The 19,522-nt window shown below is 39.9% G+C and overlaps 1 protein-coding gene across 4 annotated transcripts in view; it reads left to right on the forward strand.

The window, feature by feature from the left end:
- Positions 1-10,380: 10,380 nt before the first annotated feature.
- Positions 10,381-19,522, forward strand: part of met (MET proto-oncogene, receptor tyrosine kinase) — a 77,565-nt gene continuing 68,423 nt past the window's right edge. For 3 of the 4 annotated variants that reach the window (XM_076303263.1, XM_076303271.1, XM_076303286.1), the window contains exons 1-2: positions 10,381-11,157; positions 15,414-16,611. In XM_076303263.1, coding sequence (XP_076159378.1) covers positions 11,078-11,157; positions 15,414-16,611 — 1,278 coding nt within the window. In that variant the 5' untranslated portion in view covers positions 10,381-11,077. Of the gene's footprint in view, positions 11,158-11,486; positions 11,566-15,413; positions 16,612-19,522 lie in introns of those variants that run through there. The other variant, XM_076303278.1, reaches the window with a different exon arrangement.

A 19,522-nucleotide genomic window follows, 5' to 3' on the forward strand; every position in this document is an offset into this window, starting at 1 on the left:
CCGTCATCTGCCATTCTCGTTCTGTATTAAATTATTAACGTCTTAACTAACGTGATATCTGATCATTTGCATTCAGTCAGATGAGTGTGGTAAAAACCAAACTTCGTAATCGGATGTCCTTGCAGACCTTTAAAGGGGTGGTTCAGGATTTTGGACATAAGACCTCATTTCCAAGTAAGCAAGTGTGATATTTATCAGTGGAGACCGTTTTCAACACGTTTCATCCAGTCCTTCTAATTGCAGAGTTCGCAGGTGCTAGGCTAGCGCAAGTCAACGGTATGTGCTAGCCTGCCACTAAAGACAGTCTTACCCACTCCAAAGTACACCCGAGGCAAATAAATTATAACGCCAGACTATCGATGTAAATGTCTGTTTTGATAGTGTTATTTCTAACGTTATTCTATCCTTGCATTTCAACGATCGCATTACATTTTGAGGGACTAGTTTCTTAGCAGCGGCGGAATTATACTTGCTCCGGTTAGTAGTACTGCGCCGAAAAGTAAACAGTAAAGCCAGAGAATGTCTAATAAGGGGAGAACTGCCACTCTCGGAAAACTTCCGGTTTCTAAACTGTTCTGAACTGGTTGCAGTTCCTTCTGTGGTTCCACATGAGGGCGCTCGTCCACGAGTGCAGAATGCATGGAGGTCTATGGAGCTGTACCCCTTAAAATCCACTTTTCTCGGGATATAATTTTTTTCCAAGTAATTTGAATATTGTTTTCGAAAGGGGAGGCAAAGAAAATACACTTGGTTGCGTATTATATTTTTTAACGTCACTTAATTGTTCTAAAAAGCCTTTCAAACGTGTCAATGACGTCATTCATTAGCACAATGCTAGCGTGTTATGGGCAACAACGACCCAACCTGTAAGAAATCAAAAGGACATAAGTACTCGTTCATTCAACTTTTGACCTATAACCCATGTTGAAGTTATACAAACTACAATCAAATCTGAGATTTGTCAACGACAATCAGGTGAAAGAGGCAAATTTAGCCGTCTAGCTCCATTGACTCCCATTCATTCTGCACTCATGGCGATCGCCCCCAGTGGAACTCTGGTGGAACTGCAACCAAAATTCGGTACAATGGGACTTAATACGGAGTGGCAAGGCTCTCCGTAGACGGGCTCTGGTAAAGCGCACTCCAATGGGGATACCTAGTAGTAGCCTTGGTAATATCAGTCCGCCACTGAGATGCAAAATGACTACTACCAACTTCAGGGACCAAAGTATAACTATTGCAACGCGATGCGAGGGTAGTTGTATTTCTCACACTATTCTATCAACACAGACATTTACATCGATTGTTTGGAATTTGCCTCGGGTGTACTTTGGAGTGGGTAAGACTGTCTTTAGTGGCAGGCTAGCACATACCGTTGACTTGCGCTAGCCTAGCACCTGCGAACTCTGCAATTAGAAGGACTGGATGAAACGTGTTGAAAACGGTCTCCACTGATAAATATCACACTTGCTTACTTGGAAATGAGGTCTTATGTCCAAAATCCTGAACCACCCCTTTAACTCCATCTTGTACATCCGTTATGGCCTGAAGCTGTCTGGTGAGGCTTGCTATGAACACCAGCTACCTGATAATGTTTTACAGCTTTTTGGAACTTACTCTTTCAAGGCAGGTCCCTCAGCTGCTGAACCTGCCATAGAGGGTGAAAATGAGGATGACCTACTCTTTGTTTAGTGTGTGTGTGTGTGTGTGTGTTGGGAGCAGAGGAGTTCTGAATAGTTCATAGTTCATAGGCCTAGTTGTAAATCAATACATTTAGAAATTTTCATAAAAGTGGGTTAAAAACCAATAAAAAATAAATAAAATTAAAAAAAAAACATTACAAAAAACACAAAACCATAAAAAAAGTAACTCTGCCAGCGTGTCTTAATTTACGTCTGCCGGTCCTATGCCCGGGTAAAGGAGGAGGGTTAAATTCGTCATTACGTCATTTAGCGACTTCTGGCGACTTTTAGGACAGCCTTTAGCTACTTTTCTCACTGAGGAGTTGGCAACACTGTTTAAACTGTATTTGCAATTGCAAACTGACGAAAAGAGTTTGCACCAACATAAATGCGACTGCTACTCTGAATGCATCCATGATCACCATATAGCCAAAAGAAAATGCAGGCTAAACATAGGTTGCACTTTTGGCGCAGATTTAAGTTCTGGCGCATAAGCCTACCTGAAGTTGGCTGCCTAAACCTTCGTTTTTGTCAGTTTGCAAACGTGCAACCAAAGTTCCAAAATCTCCACTCTGGCGGGAGTTTTTAGAAAGAATCGTTTTCAGAGGCAAATTCTCAGTTTTCAGTGTAAACGAAGTGCACAAACGAAGGGAAATGTCTCAGTTTTTCAAAATAACCATGTACGTGTAAACGGGGCCTTAGTGATGGAGGTATGTGTAACATGCCATGCTGACAATGATGATTATGATGACAAATTAATTGTGATAAGATAATATAGGCTCATGGTATGGTAATTATAACATAAAGTAGGCCTAAGACCGTCATCCACAGCTGTGATCACACTAACAAATAGCACAACATAAGTTTGCTATGTGAATGATTTGCAAACCCGAACAGCAAACGAGAGTCAAATCGACATTAACTGTTGGTCAGATTGATCAGTTTCCGACAGACGTCAAAATTCAACAGTGAATCGACGACATGAGTGGTAGTAGAGCGTCAAAAGGGTTGTATCTCGGAAGGGTTCCAGAAGGCTAAAAGAATGCAGACTGACGGACATGTACTGTAGATTAGGCTGCAAAACCTCAAGTCATTATCATGCACAAGGCTAAGCTACTGAAGACATCAAAGCAAAAGAGTTCATGTACTGTTCCAAAATGTACCAGGAATGTAGGTAGTATATAGCCTACAGTTATAACATATTTCAAGCAACAGGATTTTGTTTATTTTGTGTTGTTTCTGTTGCCCTATAGTGGTAACTGGATAGGCATATGGTATAAATTACAGTAAGGCCTACCACAACCTGTGGATAATTTAGCTCTTTGCAAATGCAGTAATTGTTTGGTGCTGCTATTAGATTAAATTCAACTTTATTGTCATTGTGCAGAGTACGAGTACAAAGACAACGAAATGCAGTTTGTGTCTAACCAGAAGTGCAAAAGAGCAGAAAAGTGCAATGTGATATACAAAGAAAGAAAGAAAAGAAATATAATGCAGTGTAGACAGTAGTATGCAGTTGGTTTACAGAAGGTGGTTTAGAGTAATAAATATGTGCAGTGTATTAGCAGTTACCTATGAGAGCAGAACAAATATGGCTATGTAATATGAACAATGTATGAACAACATGTACAGATATGTGCAATGTAGTAGCAGTAACAATATAATAGCAGTAAGAATAATATAGATATATGCAGTGTACCGGTACAAAATATATTATGAGAAAAACAGAAGAAGTATGGATATTCAGTATAAACCACATATATGTACAGTATGTACAGCTATGTGCAGTGTGGTAACAGTACCATTGTAGTGCAGAAACAGTAACATTATGATATCAATTGAGCATTGTATCTAGTTTAAATGTATTGCATAGTTTGAAAATGATACTTTGAATTCTAGCAGAGACTCTTTCAGAATTGCTTGTAGGCCTATTTATAATTGGATATGGAGATCATGTGCTTTATGGCTACCTTTGATCACCAGTGAGTCAGAGAGATAGTAAGTGAGGCCAACATTTGTCCACTTTCAGTGCTCCACGACACTTAGTTCAAAAGATACGCATATTTAAGGGTAATGCAAGGATTTTGTATTAGGTGTACCGGGCCAATTTGAGGGCCGCTTTGGACATTATGAAATCTCTCCAGATCGTCCAGATTCCTACAGTAGGTCATCACTTGAGCATCTTCCTCTTGACCCCACTACTAAACTCTATGGAATTTAGAAAAAGGGGACAGAGGTGGCAATGACTGATCTGTGTTTTGCTTCATTGATCTGATGAATGGTTATCTATGGTTATCTCGAAGTTCATGATACCATGCACCTTAACAGGGATCCCAACCCCACAATATTACAGCCCCGCCACCAACTCTCATTAGGCATGGGGTTCTTTTCAGTATAGTCTAATCCCACATTGTTTCTTGCCAAAGAGCTACATTTTCATTTCATCAGACAATAGACCATGATTCCAGACAAAATATCTGTAACTCCTGCCATTTATGTACCGTATTTTCCGGACTATAAGTCGCTCCGGAGTATAAGTCGCATCAGTCAAAAAATGCATCATAAAGAGGAAAAACATATATAAGTCGCACCGGACTATAAGTTTGATCTGATTTCACAAAATCCAAGACCAAGAACAGACAGACTATATGTAACTGGACACATAGAGGCCAAAAAGATTAAGAATTCTACCGGGAATGTTAATGAAGACGAAGGAGTGAATGGCAGCAAGCTGAGGCGAGCTGGGCACAACAAAGGTGGGAGGGTCTAATTGTAAAACAATTTAAAAGATTCACTGAACAAAAATGCTGATGTGGTACATGAAAATGTAGCTAGAAATGTGAATGCAATGCAGTCAAGCATTTTGGGCAAGCACGCCGGTGGCAAGGGGGACGCGGGGGATACGTGTGAGGTCCTAAACAAGCGGAGAATTTAGCGGTGTTACTTCTGCCTGTCGCAAACGTGAGGAGTTCTTCAATGAATCCAGCAAAAAACAAAAATGCATCAAATTTTTTTGTCAGAAGGCAAATGTTCACATACACAGTGGAGAGTGCATGTTGATTTGGTTTATACCAGACAATTTAAGTAGACCTAACTATTTAATCACGTATGCTTGGATATAGAACTTTTGTTCATTCATGGCTTCATAAAATATCAACATCCCATGTTGCTTATAGAGTATTCTACCATTGGCCCAAGCAGTGTAAAATAAATCTAAAAAAATAAAACAAAAGTAGAATTGCATAATCTTAAAAGCTGAGACCTCCCACATAGCAAGAAGCTTGTCTAAGGGCAGATCTGGCGTTGTGCTCATCTCACAGTTTTGACAATTTAACATTTTTAAGTTTAAGTTTAAAATATGATGGTCGAAAGTGGGCCAGAGGTGGCGATCCGATATCTGGAAGTCTGATCTCACTATGGGTTTGTGTTCACAATTAGGTCCCCCTCACTTTGAAAATATCTCCTGCGCCCCTGATTTTAGGCTACTGTATGTGGAGGCTCAGGCAGCAGAGCAAACAACAGAGCAGAGGCTACCTCTGAGAACGAGAGAGAAAAAGATACGCGTTTTAAAAGAACATGCCGATGAAGGAGTGAATGGCTGCAAGCTGAGGCGAGCCAGACGATAACGAAGGCTGCCAATGAGGGCCCGACGGTAATTGTAAAGCAATTTACAAAAGATTCACTGAACAAAAATGCTGATGTGGTACATGAAAATGTAGCTAAAATGTGGAGAATGAATGATATGGAGGCACACGCCGGCAGCAGAGCAAATGCTCAGCAGGCTACCTCCGAGAGAGCGAGAGTGAAAAAAGATGAGCGTTTTAAAGAATGTGCGAACTTTCAACGACCATACTAAGGAAGCTACCCTTATTTTAGAGACTGTTCACTGTTGGACATTTAATCTGGAAAGCGAAGTTATTCAACTACCACACAGAATAGAGTGACTAGACATCCCGGTTTAACCGGGACAGTCCAGATTTTGAGTTGCGTGTCCCGGTTTACGCAACCTCTATTAAAGTGTGGTCTTATTATAGCCCGATCATTAACTAAACCCATGTAGAAAGACTATAGCCTAAATGATTTCAATAATTTGTGTGTGTGCACGCGTGTGTCAATCAATCGTAACAGTCTGCATAATCTTTGCAGCCCTTACAGTGTATCTCTGTAAACAATGTTGCAATGCCTCGTCATATCTGCCTTGTTTTAATGGTTAGGACAATGCTGAAGAGACCTATGGCTGAGTTTTGTTTTCAAATGTTTTCGTGCATGTCTGGATAACGGGTGAGGAATGTTGAAGACAGACTATCGTAAATCCTCAAATTATGGCCGGGGTCTTTTAGTTACTTTAAGCTGCGCAAAGCATAGGCCTTTATTTGGGGCAGGTTTGTATTCGAGGCAGGCCTTTATTTCTTACGTGCGTTTTATTGTGAGACATGCGTTTCGTTTGGAGCGGCATATCGGTAGGCTATCAAAAGCAAAATATCGGTTTGTTTGGGATTTAATTTACTTTTGAACTGTTTAATTGCTAAATGTTGGGACTGATGGGCACTAAAATCTGGGAGGTACTGTATTTGATGGTTCACTATTAAGTTTCATGTAGTTGAAAGAGTGGCGGGATTTCCACCGGCTGTTTATCGCGAGACAAGGCATCCGCTTTCATTCATTCATTGAACATACGCATTGCGTAGGCCTACGGTAGCCTAAATTGAGTTTTTTTTTAATTATGCATGATTTACTTTTTTATTAAATTCTTAGGCTGGAATACCATGCGGCAACAATTGTGTTTAAATGTAGGCTGCTTCAGCCTCTGGCAAGCTCAGAAGGGGGCGGCAAGCGACTGGTAGCTTAAGAGTGACGTGTTGGAGACCCAGTGTAAGACAACGATTTTCATTGGCAACAGTATTAAACCAACCAACAATATAAAATATGAAGAAGGGCTCTTTTATTTCATTGAGTTAAATTGAAACAATGTAGGCCTAGGCAATTATTACCCTGGCTTGTAGGCTATTTGGGGGCTTGCCTTTCTGACCGAATCTGAGGCCCAGCTATAAATAGGATCCCAGCCATAATTTGAGGATTTACGGTAGGCCTATACATGTGTGTTTTAGGCATAGTGCAATCCCCAATCTCTGACTGAAAGTGCGCAGAACTTGTGCATTTACATAACAATATTTAATACATTTTCCCAGTGGTGACACCCCCAAACCCCCTCTAACTTTTGGGCTTAAGTACGAAAAAATGTCTGACCTGTCCCAAGTTCACCAAGCTCACAATCTCATTCCACAAGCCTAGAGCACCCTTTCGCGGCTGTAGACGGTAATGTTTCATGTAGGGTTCATGTCAATTCATACTGACTAACATCTAAAAACATGTTAAATTATATATATTTTGATATATAAGTTGCACCTGACTATATGTCACAGGACCAGCCAAACTATGAAAAAGTAGTTTTAGTAGTCCGGAAAATACGGTAATAAATTCACATTTATTGTTCTTGTTTGCTATTTCAATTATTGTTGTTGTATGTTTGTAAACTTAGGGCATTGCTGTAAAAGAGCTTACTCAGTCAATTTTCTGAGTGACAACATTCTTTTGTTTACTGCCGGCTTTGCAGTTGCGTTTCTGGCTCTTGCGTTTACGCTGCCTATCTTTTTGCTGGCAGTTTTGGCACAAATTTCACATGTGGAATATAATACGAAGTTCAGTAAAACAATGCATTTCCGTGTATCCTCCTGACCAATACATCATCCTGTTTACTGTTACTAACTAGCCTCTCTGACACCATACTCAAAACAAAAGGGTTATGCAAAAATGATAATGCACTTCAAAATAATAATAAAAAAGGTGTTTAGCCTTTTTGGTCATACTGCTCAGCATGGTTTATCTCTTGTCATTTCTCTGTATAGAGTTATTGTGGGACTTCAGCAGGACTGCAGGCAGAAGATCAAGTACATGGGATTAGATGCAACTGCACAGCTACAGTACTCTTCAAGGAAACCTCTTGTCCTAGCGCTTCTCTGATGTGCTGATGTGCACTTGCCATGCTCTTCCCTCCTCTACCTCCATCCTCTCCTCTACCTCCTCCTACCACACTTTGATTAGTACTTATAATGTAGGCAGTAGGCACTCCTACCTTCTAGTACTACTGACAGATACAATGGTAATTCCTAATGGTCTCATCTGCACTATCTTAAATGTTATTCTATAAATTCTGCCCAGGTGTGAGCGTGATTTTTGACTACACAATTCTTGAGGCAGGAGACTGAGCAAACACAAGCCATTACCCATCTTAGGATCCTAATTGGTTTATTGTTTGATTCATTTAATTTTTTTTGAATTTGAAAAAGTATTGTTTGCACATAATGGCACAAATTAATCTCCATATATTTGATGGCTCTGGTTAGAAGCTCTCATTTGCACTTTTTTGTATAAACTAATTTCTTCTCTTTTACCCTATATATTAAAATGTATTTAGCCCTTTGCTGTAAAATAGTGTGCCATAACAGTTGCCATAGTGGCACACAGACCTCGGAAAGGCAGGGAATGAACTGCAAATAGCCTTTTGTAGGTTTGGGCATATCCAGGATCACTCTGACCTCATCAGGGTAAGCCTTGAGGCCATCTGCAGATACAGTACAACACCCCCATGAAAATTAACTTCCTTGACTCTGCAGCATCATTGAGCTGCATACAGTTTGCATGATGATCACTGATGGCCTCTTCCTTGGTGTCCCCATAGTCAAGCTGACCAGGAGCTTGTGCTGCCTGCTCTGGTAGGCTCCAGGGCCATGGATATCCCAAATGGTAGCCTACCCAGTGTTGTGCCCCAAAATGGTGATAATCACGGTTGAGGAAGCTGGAGCTGGAAAACACACTTTACAGATGCAGTTAGAACAAAAACTGTTCATGTTTTGACACAGTACAACCATGTCACTGTCAAATAGAGGACACCAATAAAGTTAAACTTAAATGTTTCCGTTAAGTCAGAGACTTTCTAATGAGGAGACACAGCACTCAAAAAATCCTCCATAGAAATGCATGGGGTTTGTTTGTAACGCCAATATGGCCGTTGTCTACGCATATCCCTCCCCTTCCTTGGCAAAACGTCGACATGTGAATACATTGAGACAGCAAGATTGGTGTTGTGAAGCCTTGCGCATGCGCATTTCTGCCGAATAGGATACCCTAGTGGAGGGACTTGCCTAAAAGGACTTTGGTTAAGTGCACAGAGTTGGTGTTCGATTTGAGATGACCAGAGACGGACAGAGTACACAACATACCCTTTAAAAGTACAGATACCCTTTGCTAAATTTTACTCAAGTACAAGTAAAAGTACAACAGTCAGATGTCTACTTAAGTAAAAGTACTGAAGTACTTGTTTTTAAAAGTACTTGAGTATCAAGAGCACGAGTAGCCTACATTTTTTAAATATTGCATTACTACTGCCACAGTGCTTACATTTTTATGTACAGAAACGTCCTACATGGAGTTATGAAAAATGTTAATGTTAATATGGAGAATGTATATAAAATACGTATTTCAAATACAAAATACTATTTTGTAATTGAAACACTTGAAGCGAAAACTATCATTAACTTGTTCAGAAAATTGAAATAGTCTGGCGAGGTGGGGACATAGGTTGGCACATTCCCGGGATGGCTCCTGTGTCTTCAGTGTGTGATGATAGCTTTATATGTTTTAATATGTTTCACCTAAGTATAAGTATATATACTCTTTTGATCCCATGAGGGAAATTTGGTTGACAATCTAGAAGGCCTGGACATATAAAGAAACACATAAAAAGGGCTGACACAAAAAAATTGCTCTGCTGAAGAACACTTGTATTTCTCACACATTCAAGCATCCATAGGCTATTTCCAGTTGTTGACTGGAAGAATCACTGCATTAATCCCACCTGATCTATATTTTAAGCAGTTAAAATGCACTCTGATATTGTAACATGAGTGTAGTCATACAGTGACACACTCAATAAGTTATTTGAAAACATGTCAATCTAACCTCAGGCTATTAATAATTTAAAATGGCATCATTTAAAAACCTTTCAAGATTATTGTTTTCGACTCTGAAGTAATGGCCTGGCCAAGTATGATTTCTTGGCCTCTCTGATTTGATGTTTGTATTTATTTCAACGTGACCTGCTTGTTTATTGAATTAGGCCTGGGCCTAATTGTTACATCTTTTTCAAATACTTTTCTGTCAGGGCAGGCATTGATTATACAACGTAATCAGTGTTATAGTAATACATGCAAAATAGAGAGTGCATTTACTAAATGAACAGCAAGAGACCTCTAGTGACTAAAGCATAAATCATGTCTTACAGGAGCGCTGTCAGCATTTAACATAATGCCTGTGCTTGCAGACTTCAAATGACAAATGGGTCCGGTCAAATAGGTCAACCAAGACCAGCAAAGAGTGCATGCAGCCTAGACTAGTCAACATTTCTAAGCCAATTACTTGTGCAACTGAAAGATAACATTCACTGAAGAGGTCCATGCAAACAGGATAAAAGATATAAGCCCCACAACCACTTGGTGGCGCTCGTGCATCTCGTAGCCTGTGTCCACTTGTGAAACGTTAAGGTGCAAATCTCCTAACAGGTTGAAAAGAGAGACATTTCTACCATTTCACAATTGCTTAGGCTATAGCCTAGCCTACAAACGATTACTTGTGTCAGGCTACTTCAGGCATATGTTAATGGAAAGAACATAGGCTTAGTTAAAAGACACTTTAATTTTGGGTAGGCTATGCCTATGCTGTAGAGGCCTATCTTTTGTTCTTTAGATGCTTGGTTGAGTAGCCAGAGGGTCAGTAATCTTCTAAGGTTCTTTCTCATAGGCTAGCCAAGCTACTCTGAACTTCATGCTCTGAGTTTTCAAGGATCACTCTGGACAACGGCATGCTCGGCTGATGAAACAGTTTATTTCAATTTATTTTTATCGTCTTAGAATGTTTCACGTTTTGTCTCATGCAATGGCATTATCCGGTAGGCTACTTTTCATCCGGTATTCTTAATTTCATATGATCTGAACCTGATCAGTATCGTCAGAGCCTGTTTAAATTATGTTGTCTATCGTGAAGCTGAATAGTTCCCTGGACTGTCCCTGAATCACCGATGAAACTGACCCTACTGCCTCATCACGTGTGACGTGGTCTTTACGACCAGAGTATCGTCGCCGTCCAACTTGTCTCCAAGTGCGGTGCGGGGCACTCGTTTTATCCTACGGCAAGTGAAAAGAAAATACAGGGGGGGTTGAACCAGGGTTGAACGAAAGTGTCATTCACGGTAGCCTAGGCAATGAGTCATAAATGTTCGCATCCTGTGAGACGAATTCCAGTGGACTAAGGCAAGTTTCTGACAAAACCAACCTTTCTGAATGATCCAGTGGGAACGCTTTGTGACACCTTCACGAAATTATGCTTTGGACTGCACACATTATGAATATCTTGTGAATAGGTAAGAGTTGGCTTTGTAGCCTATTTTTTTTACCAAATCTATAAATGGTCACCTAGGTCACTATTGTTTATCAGCTCTCAAAATCTAGGCTATCTAGACCAAACACTTAACAATCATCGCCATGAAAGCCAAAGTTGCAGCTCCATCAAATTTCACTTTTTCGCATAATTGGATGGGGCTATTTGTTCCTTTATTTTTTTTTTATTATTATTTTCGGTATTCTACTGCGGAATATGTTACTTTGAATTATAACCTCTAACCATAATATAGGATAGGCCTGTCACCTGTTTATTAGCATCTTGAAGACATGCTCAAAAGCTGAACCGAAAGCGGAACTTTGATGTTTAAATCTAGGCATGCTGATTTTACCACGTAACCACAGGTTTTGCAATGAGAACATCTGAAAAAGTAGGCTGTTTTCTCATGGTGCTAGGTAGCCTATTCGATACTATTCGTGTTGGTTTGTTTAATTGTGTCGACAATGGTATGAATGGAGGGAAAACTTAATTCGTACGTTCGTTATAATCTCATTTCCGAAAAAGTTGGGACGCTGTGTAATGTGTAATGAAAATAAAAACAGAATGTGATCATCTCCTAATCTTGCAGACTAAACCGGTGCAAAAAGGACATAGCCGACAACATGTCAAATATTGAAACTGGCAAAATGATATATTTCATGGAAAATAGCCTAACCTAGCCTATAGCCTATTCTCATTTCGAATTTGATGGCAACACGATGTGATTGTAACTAGCCTAAAACACAACGAGGGAAAAAAAGCACCTCAGAGAGGCAAAGTCTCCTAGAAGTAAAGATGGGGAGATATTCATGAACTCTGTAAGAACATGTGTACAAGTTACATTGCAAAGAATTTGTGGATTTCATCATCCAGGATAGTAGGCCTAATATCATTCACATATTCAGAGAATCTAGAGAAGTAGGCCTAGGCCTATTTGTAAACAGGGACAAGGGAGGGCTGCGAAACAATATTGGATGGTCGTGATCTTTGGGGCCCCAGGTGGCACTTAAAGTCATTTCTGTAAAGGAAATAATTGTATGGGCTCAGGAAAGTTTGATGCTCCATCCACAAATGCTGGTCAAGACTCCATGCAAAGAGGAAAACATATTAAATATGATCCAGAAATGCTGCTGTCTTATCTGGCCGGAAGCTCATTTAAGATGGACTGGGCCAAAGTGGAAAACTGTCCTGTGATTGTGAATCAACATAATTCTTTTTGGAAGTCATGGACTCTACAACCTCTGAGCCAAAGAGGAGAAGGACAATCCAACTTGTTAATAGGGCACAGTTCAAAAGCCAGTATCTATGATGGTATAGGGGTATATGGGCAGCTTGCACATCTGGAAAGACACAGTTAAAGCTGAATATATACAAGTTTTGAGCAACATAATACTGCCATCCAGACAATAACTTTTTCAGGGAAGGGCGTTAAAAGCTGCAGTTGGCAAGATTTTTTTGATCATATTCACTGAAACCGACACTATGCTCCGACAGAACAACATAAATCAGCCGGTTTTAGAAAAAAACAGCACTTCTACCTCCACCTAGAGCCTGTTATTTGTTTGGCAAAAATCCACAGCTCCCGGTTCTTCTGGTCCAATCAGAGCAGGGCTGTGTGAGATCTGACTGAATCACAGTCTGGTGCGCATTGACGAGCACAAACTCGATGAGAGGGTGCTCGGTGATAGTGGGGGAGGGGCATGAGAGTTGTAAACATTCAAAATGTTGGCTAAGTCCCCTCAATCTGTCAGACTTGCCAACTGCAGCTTTAATATTTTAGGAAAACAATGCCAAACTGCATTCTGCACATATGTATTATTATATGTAAAAAATTTTTTACAACAGTAGGCTATGGCTCCATAGTAGAAGCTACCATGTGCTAAAGTCCTGCCTACAGTCCAAACACCTCCACATTAGGTGCATCATGGAACATAAAACACGTTTTGTGTAGCTCTCGTAGTCCTGTATAAAGCACTAAACTAGGCTTGGGAGAGAGGTAGGCTATGCCTTGACTAACTCACAAGTAGGGCTGGGACAACGCGTCGACGTAATCGATGACGTCGACGCAAAAAATACGTCGACGCAAAATATGAGCGTCGATTCGTCAAGCATAACGTGTGCTGCTAAATATTTTAAATTTTACACCTTGTGTTTTCCATACGTTGACTAATCTGTGGCTGGGCACCACGAAATCAAAACCACACATTGATGTTCTATGTTGTAGGTCTGCTATTTAAATTAAAGATAACATAACATAATTTCATTGAGCTGCACTTTTTACTCACACAGCCTTTCCTCGCCCCGCCCGCTGTCTCTCGTAACGAGCCCGCTGCTCCTCCTCTGCATGTGCATTTAACAAAATATTCACGATTGTTGAAGGATTGTTGTTGCCACATAGAAGCACTGCATAGAACACAGTGGGCTAAATTGCTATTAAATCCGCTTAGCATCGTGACAATGCTGCGCAAATTTGTTCAAAACCGCTGCATTAAAGTTAAAGCTCTGCTAAGGTCTTATCACAACATAGTACATTGAGGAGACGAAACGAAGTTAAGTTACAGTATGCAATCAAGCAGTAGCCCTATCTCAAAGCTAACGTTAGAATACTGTTTGGATGTCAAGTTTAGCATGCTTACTTGCAGCTGCTTGTATTACTCGTGCAGGGCTCATTTTATTGACTCTGTTTGCAAAATCCCGATGGAAATGGAAAAGTGTTTTCCAAGACTCAAAAGTGCTTGTCCAAAGGAGAAGTACGAACTGTTATTTGAACTAACTACGTTATGAATTGCATAGACACATCAGCAGCCTTTTAACTGTGTTAATGTTAATTGCAAGGATTCCCACACGAACGTCTTAAAATGACATGATTTTAATAGACATACACTAGCCTACTGAACTTTATTGAATGCTACCTCTGACTAAGAATGCATTACTTTGCACTTGTAGTTACTTGCACTTCAGTCTTTTATTTTGGAATCTTAAGAGCAATAAACATATATTGCAATGTTAAAGAAGTCATGTTTTTTCATTCAGATATGTAAATAAACATGTATAAGTTGCTATTAGTGAATTAATGGGGAGATAATCGATAATCGAATCGAATCGAATCGGACTGAAAAAATGAATCGTTAGATTAATCGATGCATCGAAAAAATAATCGCTAGATTAATCGTTTAAAAAATAATCGTTTATCCCAGCCCTACTCACAAGAAGAGTTGATGAGTTGAACAGTTGACAAAAACTTAAGATATAGAAATGAAATAAAGGAAGAGCTCTTCAAAGCAACAAATAAAGCACATCAAAATAAACTTTAGAATTTAGTCCCTTATCCCCTGTGTGTGTATTCATTCCAAGTTCAGTCCCTTGAACGAATTTGTATGCGTATTGATTTCAGAAGACTCCAGACTTGATCAGCTGCTGGAAGAATGGGACATTTCTTCATGCTAGTTTTTCAAACAATTGCAATAGACATGTACGCTGACCAGAAAATTTGTAGTTTATGTACAGTTTATGGACAAATACCTGATGTGTTTTATCCTCTGACTCATGGTCTTTTCATCGGCCAGGGAAACCCAAGTAAGACCTTTTGGTGGTATGCTTGTACATTCCGGTAAGGCTGTAAATGGGCTAATGTCACTAGCGCGACTGGTGGGATTGTAGTCATTGGAATTACGAACTTTCACAATGTTGAGACAATGTATGAGACAAACTGCAACTTTCTTTACATGAAAAATTGTCTTTAAAATTGGCAAACAGCATACGTAGTTCAAGACACAAGTCGATGGGGACCAGAAAATTATTTATCTTTTGCCATTGACTACTGTTCATAAGTTTCCGAAGATAGGTCCCATGGTGGCAAACGGAAGGGCGGGACTTCGGCTCTCTATAAGTTTCTTCACTGCTACCGTCTCCAGTTCTGCTGGATCTGAACTTCTCATTACTCAGCTTGTAATTGGTCAGCTGTCAAAAAAACGTGTGACGCAGGGCGCTTTAATCTGAGAAGTTGACCTTCTCTCAACTTTAAAAAGGCGCTTTGAGATGCAGAAAAAATGCAGGTGACAGTGTTTTAAAAAAAGCTGAGGACTTTTTTGAAAACACTGTCTACTCCATAGGATTATAATGTAAAACGAACTGGATCATTTTGTGCTGACAGGGACACATGTACATAGATGAACAGTTGGGTTTGAGATGTAAATGTGCATTAATAATCTGATTTACTTTCCCTTGTACTCTTTTTAGGGACAAAATGGTCTTATTGAAGATTACTTTCCCCTGCACCCTGACAGTTCTGTTTGCACTCTGCATAAATGTCAAGTGCAAACTGAATTGTGATGAACCAACGGAGAATGCCAAGCTCAACCTTTCAGTGACCTATGATCTTCCATACTTCATATCAGACACTGTAGTACAAGACATAGTTGTGTTTAACGGAAGTGTCTATGTGGCCTCCACTGACAAGCTTTATTCTCTGTCTGGGGACCTTAAGAAGATAACAGAGTACAAAATAGAACCAGAGCCTACCTGCACCTTCTGCCAGGGCTTCAAACACAAGTTCAAAGATGTCAGCGCAGCCCTTCTTATTGAGACCTACTATGATGATGAACTCTTCAGCTGTGGTTCAACAGGCCAAGGCCTCTGTCGCCGCCATGTTCTAACGGAGGGAAGACTTGATGATGAAGTAAAATGGATGCATTCAACAAACACTAACTGGGGTCGTCACGGCTGCCCAGACTGTGTTGCTGGCCCTGCAGGTGCACAGATCCTCAGTGTGGAAAGTGATGGTGTGGTCAGATTCTTTGTGGGGAACTCTGAGCGTATTAGTCTGGCCTCAGCTACTGTTGCCCACCCTAACTCATCTCTGACACATTTTTATCACACAATATCTGTGCGAGCTATGAAAGAGACACAAGACGGCTTCGGCTTCTTTTCAGAACAATCCTATATGGACTTAGTGCCAGGCCTTCGTGACAATTACCATTTGCAATATGTTTATGCTTTCCAGAGTGGCTCCCATGCATATTTTCTTACTGTACAGAGGGACAGAGACTCCAATACCTATCACACACGTATTGCCCGCATGTGTTCGTCTGACCGTGAGCTAAGGCGTTATGTCGAAATACCCTTCAACTGTATCCTCACTGAAAAGAGAAGAAAGAAGAGATCAGACATGACAGAATTCAATGTATTGCAGGCAGCCTATGTTTCCAAAGCTGGTCATGACCTCCGACAGATACTTGACATAAAGGAGGATGAAGATGTACTGTTTGCTGTTTTTGCCCGCAGCAAACCAAACTCACCTGAACCAACCAACAGCTCTGCTGTCTGCGTCATTTCCTTGGGAAATATCAACCACTTTTTCAGAACCTACATCCAGGAGTGCCAAACAAGACAGCTTTATCATTTTACTGGCTCAGATGAAAAGCAATGCTACAACATGGTAAGAGAGAATTTGTTTTATTGTGTTAAAATAACAGTAAGATTTTGAACAAAATTTAGAACATCTATGTATCACACTCAACTGACAGGGCTCCAGACTAACATTTCATCATGGTTGCACTGGTGCTACTAACTTATGTGGTTGATATTACTGACTTAAGTTGGTGGCACCATTTCTCTATAGAGCTATGTGGAATTCTGTAAGATTCGAGTTGTCTTGAACACAACCACATCGACTTGCAATGTATTTAATACAGCACCACACAAGGTACTAAGTGGTATAACAAGAGAACTGGCCCGTAGCCAGGATATCTGGACAACACAGGGCAAAGATGTTTTTTTTAGGTGTTCGCATTACGTGAAAATGGTTGTTTCTTCTGGTTGTGTAATTTTTGGTGTACAGATGTGACCATTGAAGTAAACTCTAATTGAACTCAATGGAACCTCTGAAGAAAAGGTGGTTCTGAATCATGGTGCATAATGACATTTAATCTCATGAGTCCTTTTTCATCATCTCTTATGATGCATAGTTGTGGGGTGTGTGAAGGATGGGGAGGAGACTGAGTATAGAGAACTGGTGAACAGCTTTGTGGCGTGGTGTGGAAACAACCACCTACGTGAACTAATGTGGCCAAGACCAAAGAGATGGTAGTGGACTTTAGGAGGGCTAGGACAAATTTGAACACTGTCTCCATCATGGAGAAAGAGGTGGAGGTAGTGGAAAACTACAAATAAATGTGTATACATCTGGATAACAAACTGGACTGGAAGTGCAACATTGAGGCTGTTTACAGGAAGGGACAGAGCAGACTAAACTTCTTGAGGAAGCTTAGGTCTTTTAATGTGTGCAGTAGGATGTTGAACATGTTTTACCAATCTGCTGTTTCTAGTACCATTTTCTTTGCAGCCATCTGCTGGGGCACCAGTATCAGGGCAAATGACACCAAAAAAACTCAACAAGTTGATTAAAAGAGCTGGCTCTGTAATTGGAAGTACACTTGAACCCCTAGAGTTAGTTGTTGAGAAAAGGATGTTGCAAAAGCTCCTTAACATTATGGATAACACCTCACATCCACTGAACAAACTACTGGTCAGACAACAGAGTGTTTTCAGCTGGAGGTTTATGTAGCAGACAACAAAGCGATTTACATATATCAATTATATTACAAGGGCCATTGTCCCCGGAGCAACTCTGAATCCACAACTTTTCAGGCTACTGCATGCTAGCCCAGCTCCTTAGCCAATGGTCAATGAAAGCACATGAGATTGCAGTTGATCTCTTTTGGTGCTTTGCATATTTGGTAGAAATTTGGATAGAACTTGAAGCTTGGAAACAGAGATTGGGTAGGTGCCACTTCATCAGGGAATTAGAGCAGTTAACTTATGAGGTTCTTTTACAGTCCTCACTTCCTTTTTTCACCCTAATCTATAAATTAGTGTTATTGACACCTAGCTGAGAGCTGGATTTTATATACACACTTGGAACATTGACAATCCTTCCTTTTTGCATGTAACTTTCCTCTTTGTATCTGATTGTAAGATATTACCATGTTTATTATAGGCTATATTTGTGTACGTTTGTATGTAAATAAACTGCAAGCAGCATTGCTCATTTTCACATTGGTAACAAGAAAGGTTCTTGTATATTGTACAATGTGTGAATGTCTGATGTTGCCAATTTTGATACAATGGGCTCTAAAGTACGACATGCATTAACAGTGCTAATTTAAATACTAGGCAAAGTCATTTTGCTAATTTAATACCACGTGCACAACCCTACACACTGCACTAATGCTAATTCAATGTCTAGTGCAGTGCCCATTTAAACATGCCATTCCTGTAGAAAACCCGTAGCCCAATTACATGCCCGCAGGTATGCCTGCTTTAAAAATAGGATGATAGGGAAAACATCACTCCAGCTAAGCATTCAATAATGACTACTAAATATTATATGATAATATATTATATTAACCTAGAATTATTAATGTGCATTTAGTGCATTAGTGACATTTCTACAGATCAGAATGACATAAGCCTAACAGCTGCTTTGTGTTAAGGTTGTATTATTGTTAAGCTTATTGAATAACTTCCTGATACTAAAGACAAACCATTTTGTGGAATGATGCATCATCGTTTAAAATTTGCAATGATGTGACTCGGTTGGTAGGGTAGCCTAGGCCTAAGTGACATCATGCTCTGTCTGCTACTCGTTGTCAGCTGATCAAAATGACATAAGCCTAAAGCTTTGATGTAAGGCTATGTTTAGCCTATTGAATATCTTAACAATATAAAAGACAAACCATTTTGTAGAAAGATGCATCACGTGAGATTGTTGAGGTCAGACATGATAATCATCCAAACATCTTACGTCTTAGTAAACCCGTGATTCAGTGCTGCCAAAACTCTGCTTACCCTCTCTGCCTCTGGTCCTGTGCTGTGCTATGTGAAGGGGGGGAGTGGCTACGGTAGAGCAGAGAAAGCCAATATGTGTTTCTTTTACCAATATATTTAGAGGGGATGCATCCCTTCTATTGAAATCCGGAGACTTCTTATTACAGTGCATGCAAATGCACTGTATTGTTATTCCTTTGGCTTCTTTCGACATATTATTACAGTGCATGCAAATGCACTGTATTGTTATTCCTTAGGCTTCTTCTGACTTATTTTTATTCTCTATAATTATTATTCTTCCAGGCCCTAATTTGACTCGAACCGCTTATTGTAGAAACTTGGTTCAAACTTTGACACGTAGCTCTTGAACCAAATTTTCGTTCTATGACTTTTCATATTTCTACTTTTACTTTTTGAGATATTAAATAAAAACTAAACTTAAAATTCCCATAGACTTAACATTGGCTTTATGACATCATAATAAGGATAAGTATAAGTATAAGTATAAGTATAAGTATATA

The sequence above is a fragment of the Alosa pseudoharengus genome, unplaced genomic scaffold (assembly GCF_046254945.1).
Source record: "Alosa pseudoharengus isolate Yale_2024_CS ecotype anadromous, Long Island Sound unplaced genomic scaffold, YU_APseudo_1.1 YU_APseudo_1.1_scf_10, whole genome shotgun sequence".
In the NCBI taxonomy this organism is placed as follows: Eukaryota; Metazoa; Chordata; class Actinopteri; order Clupeiformes; family Clupeidae; genus Alosa; species Alosa pseudoharengus.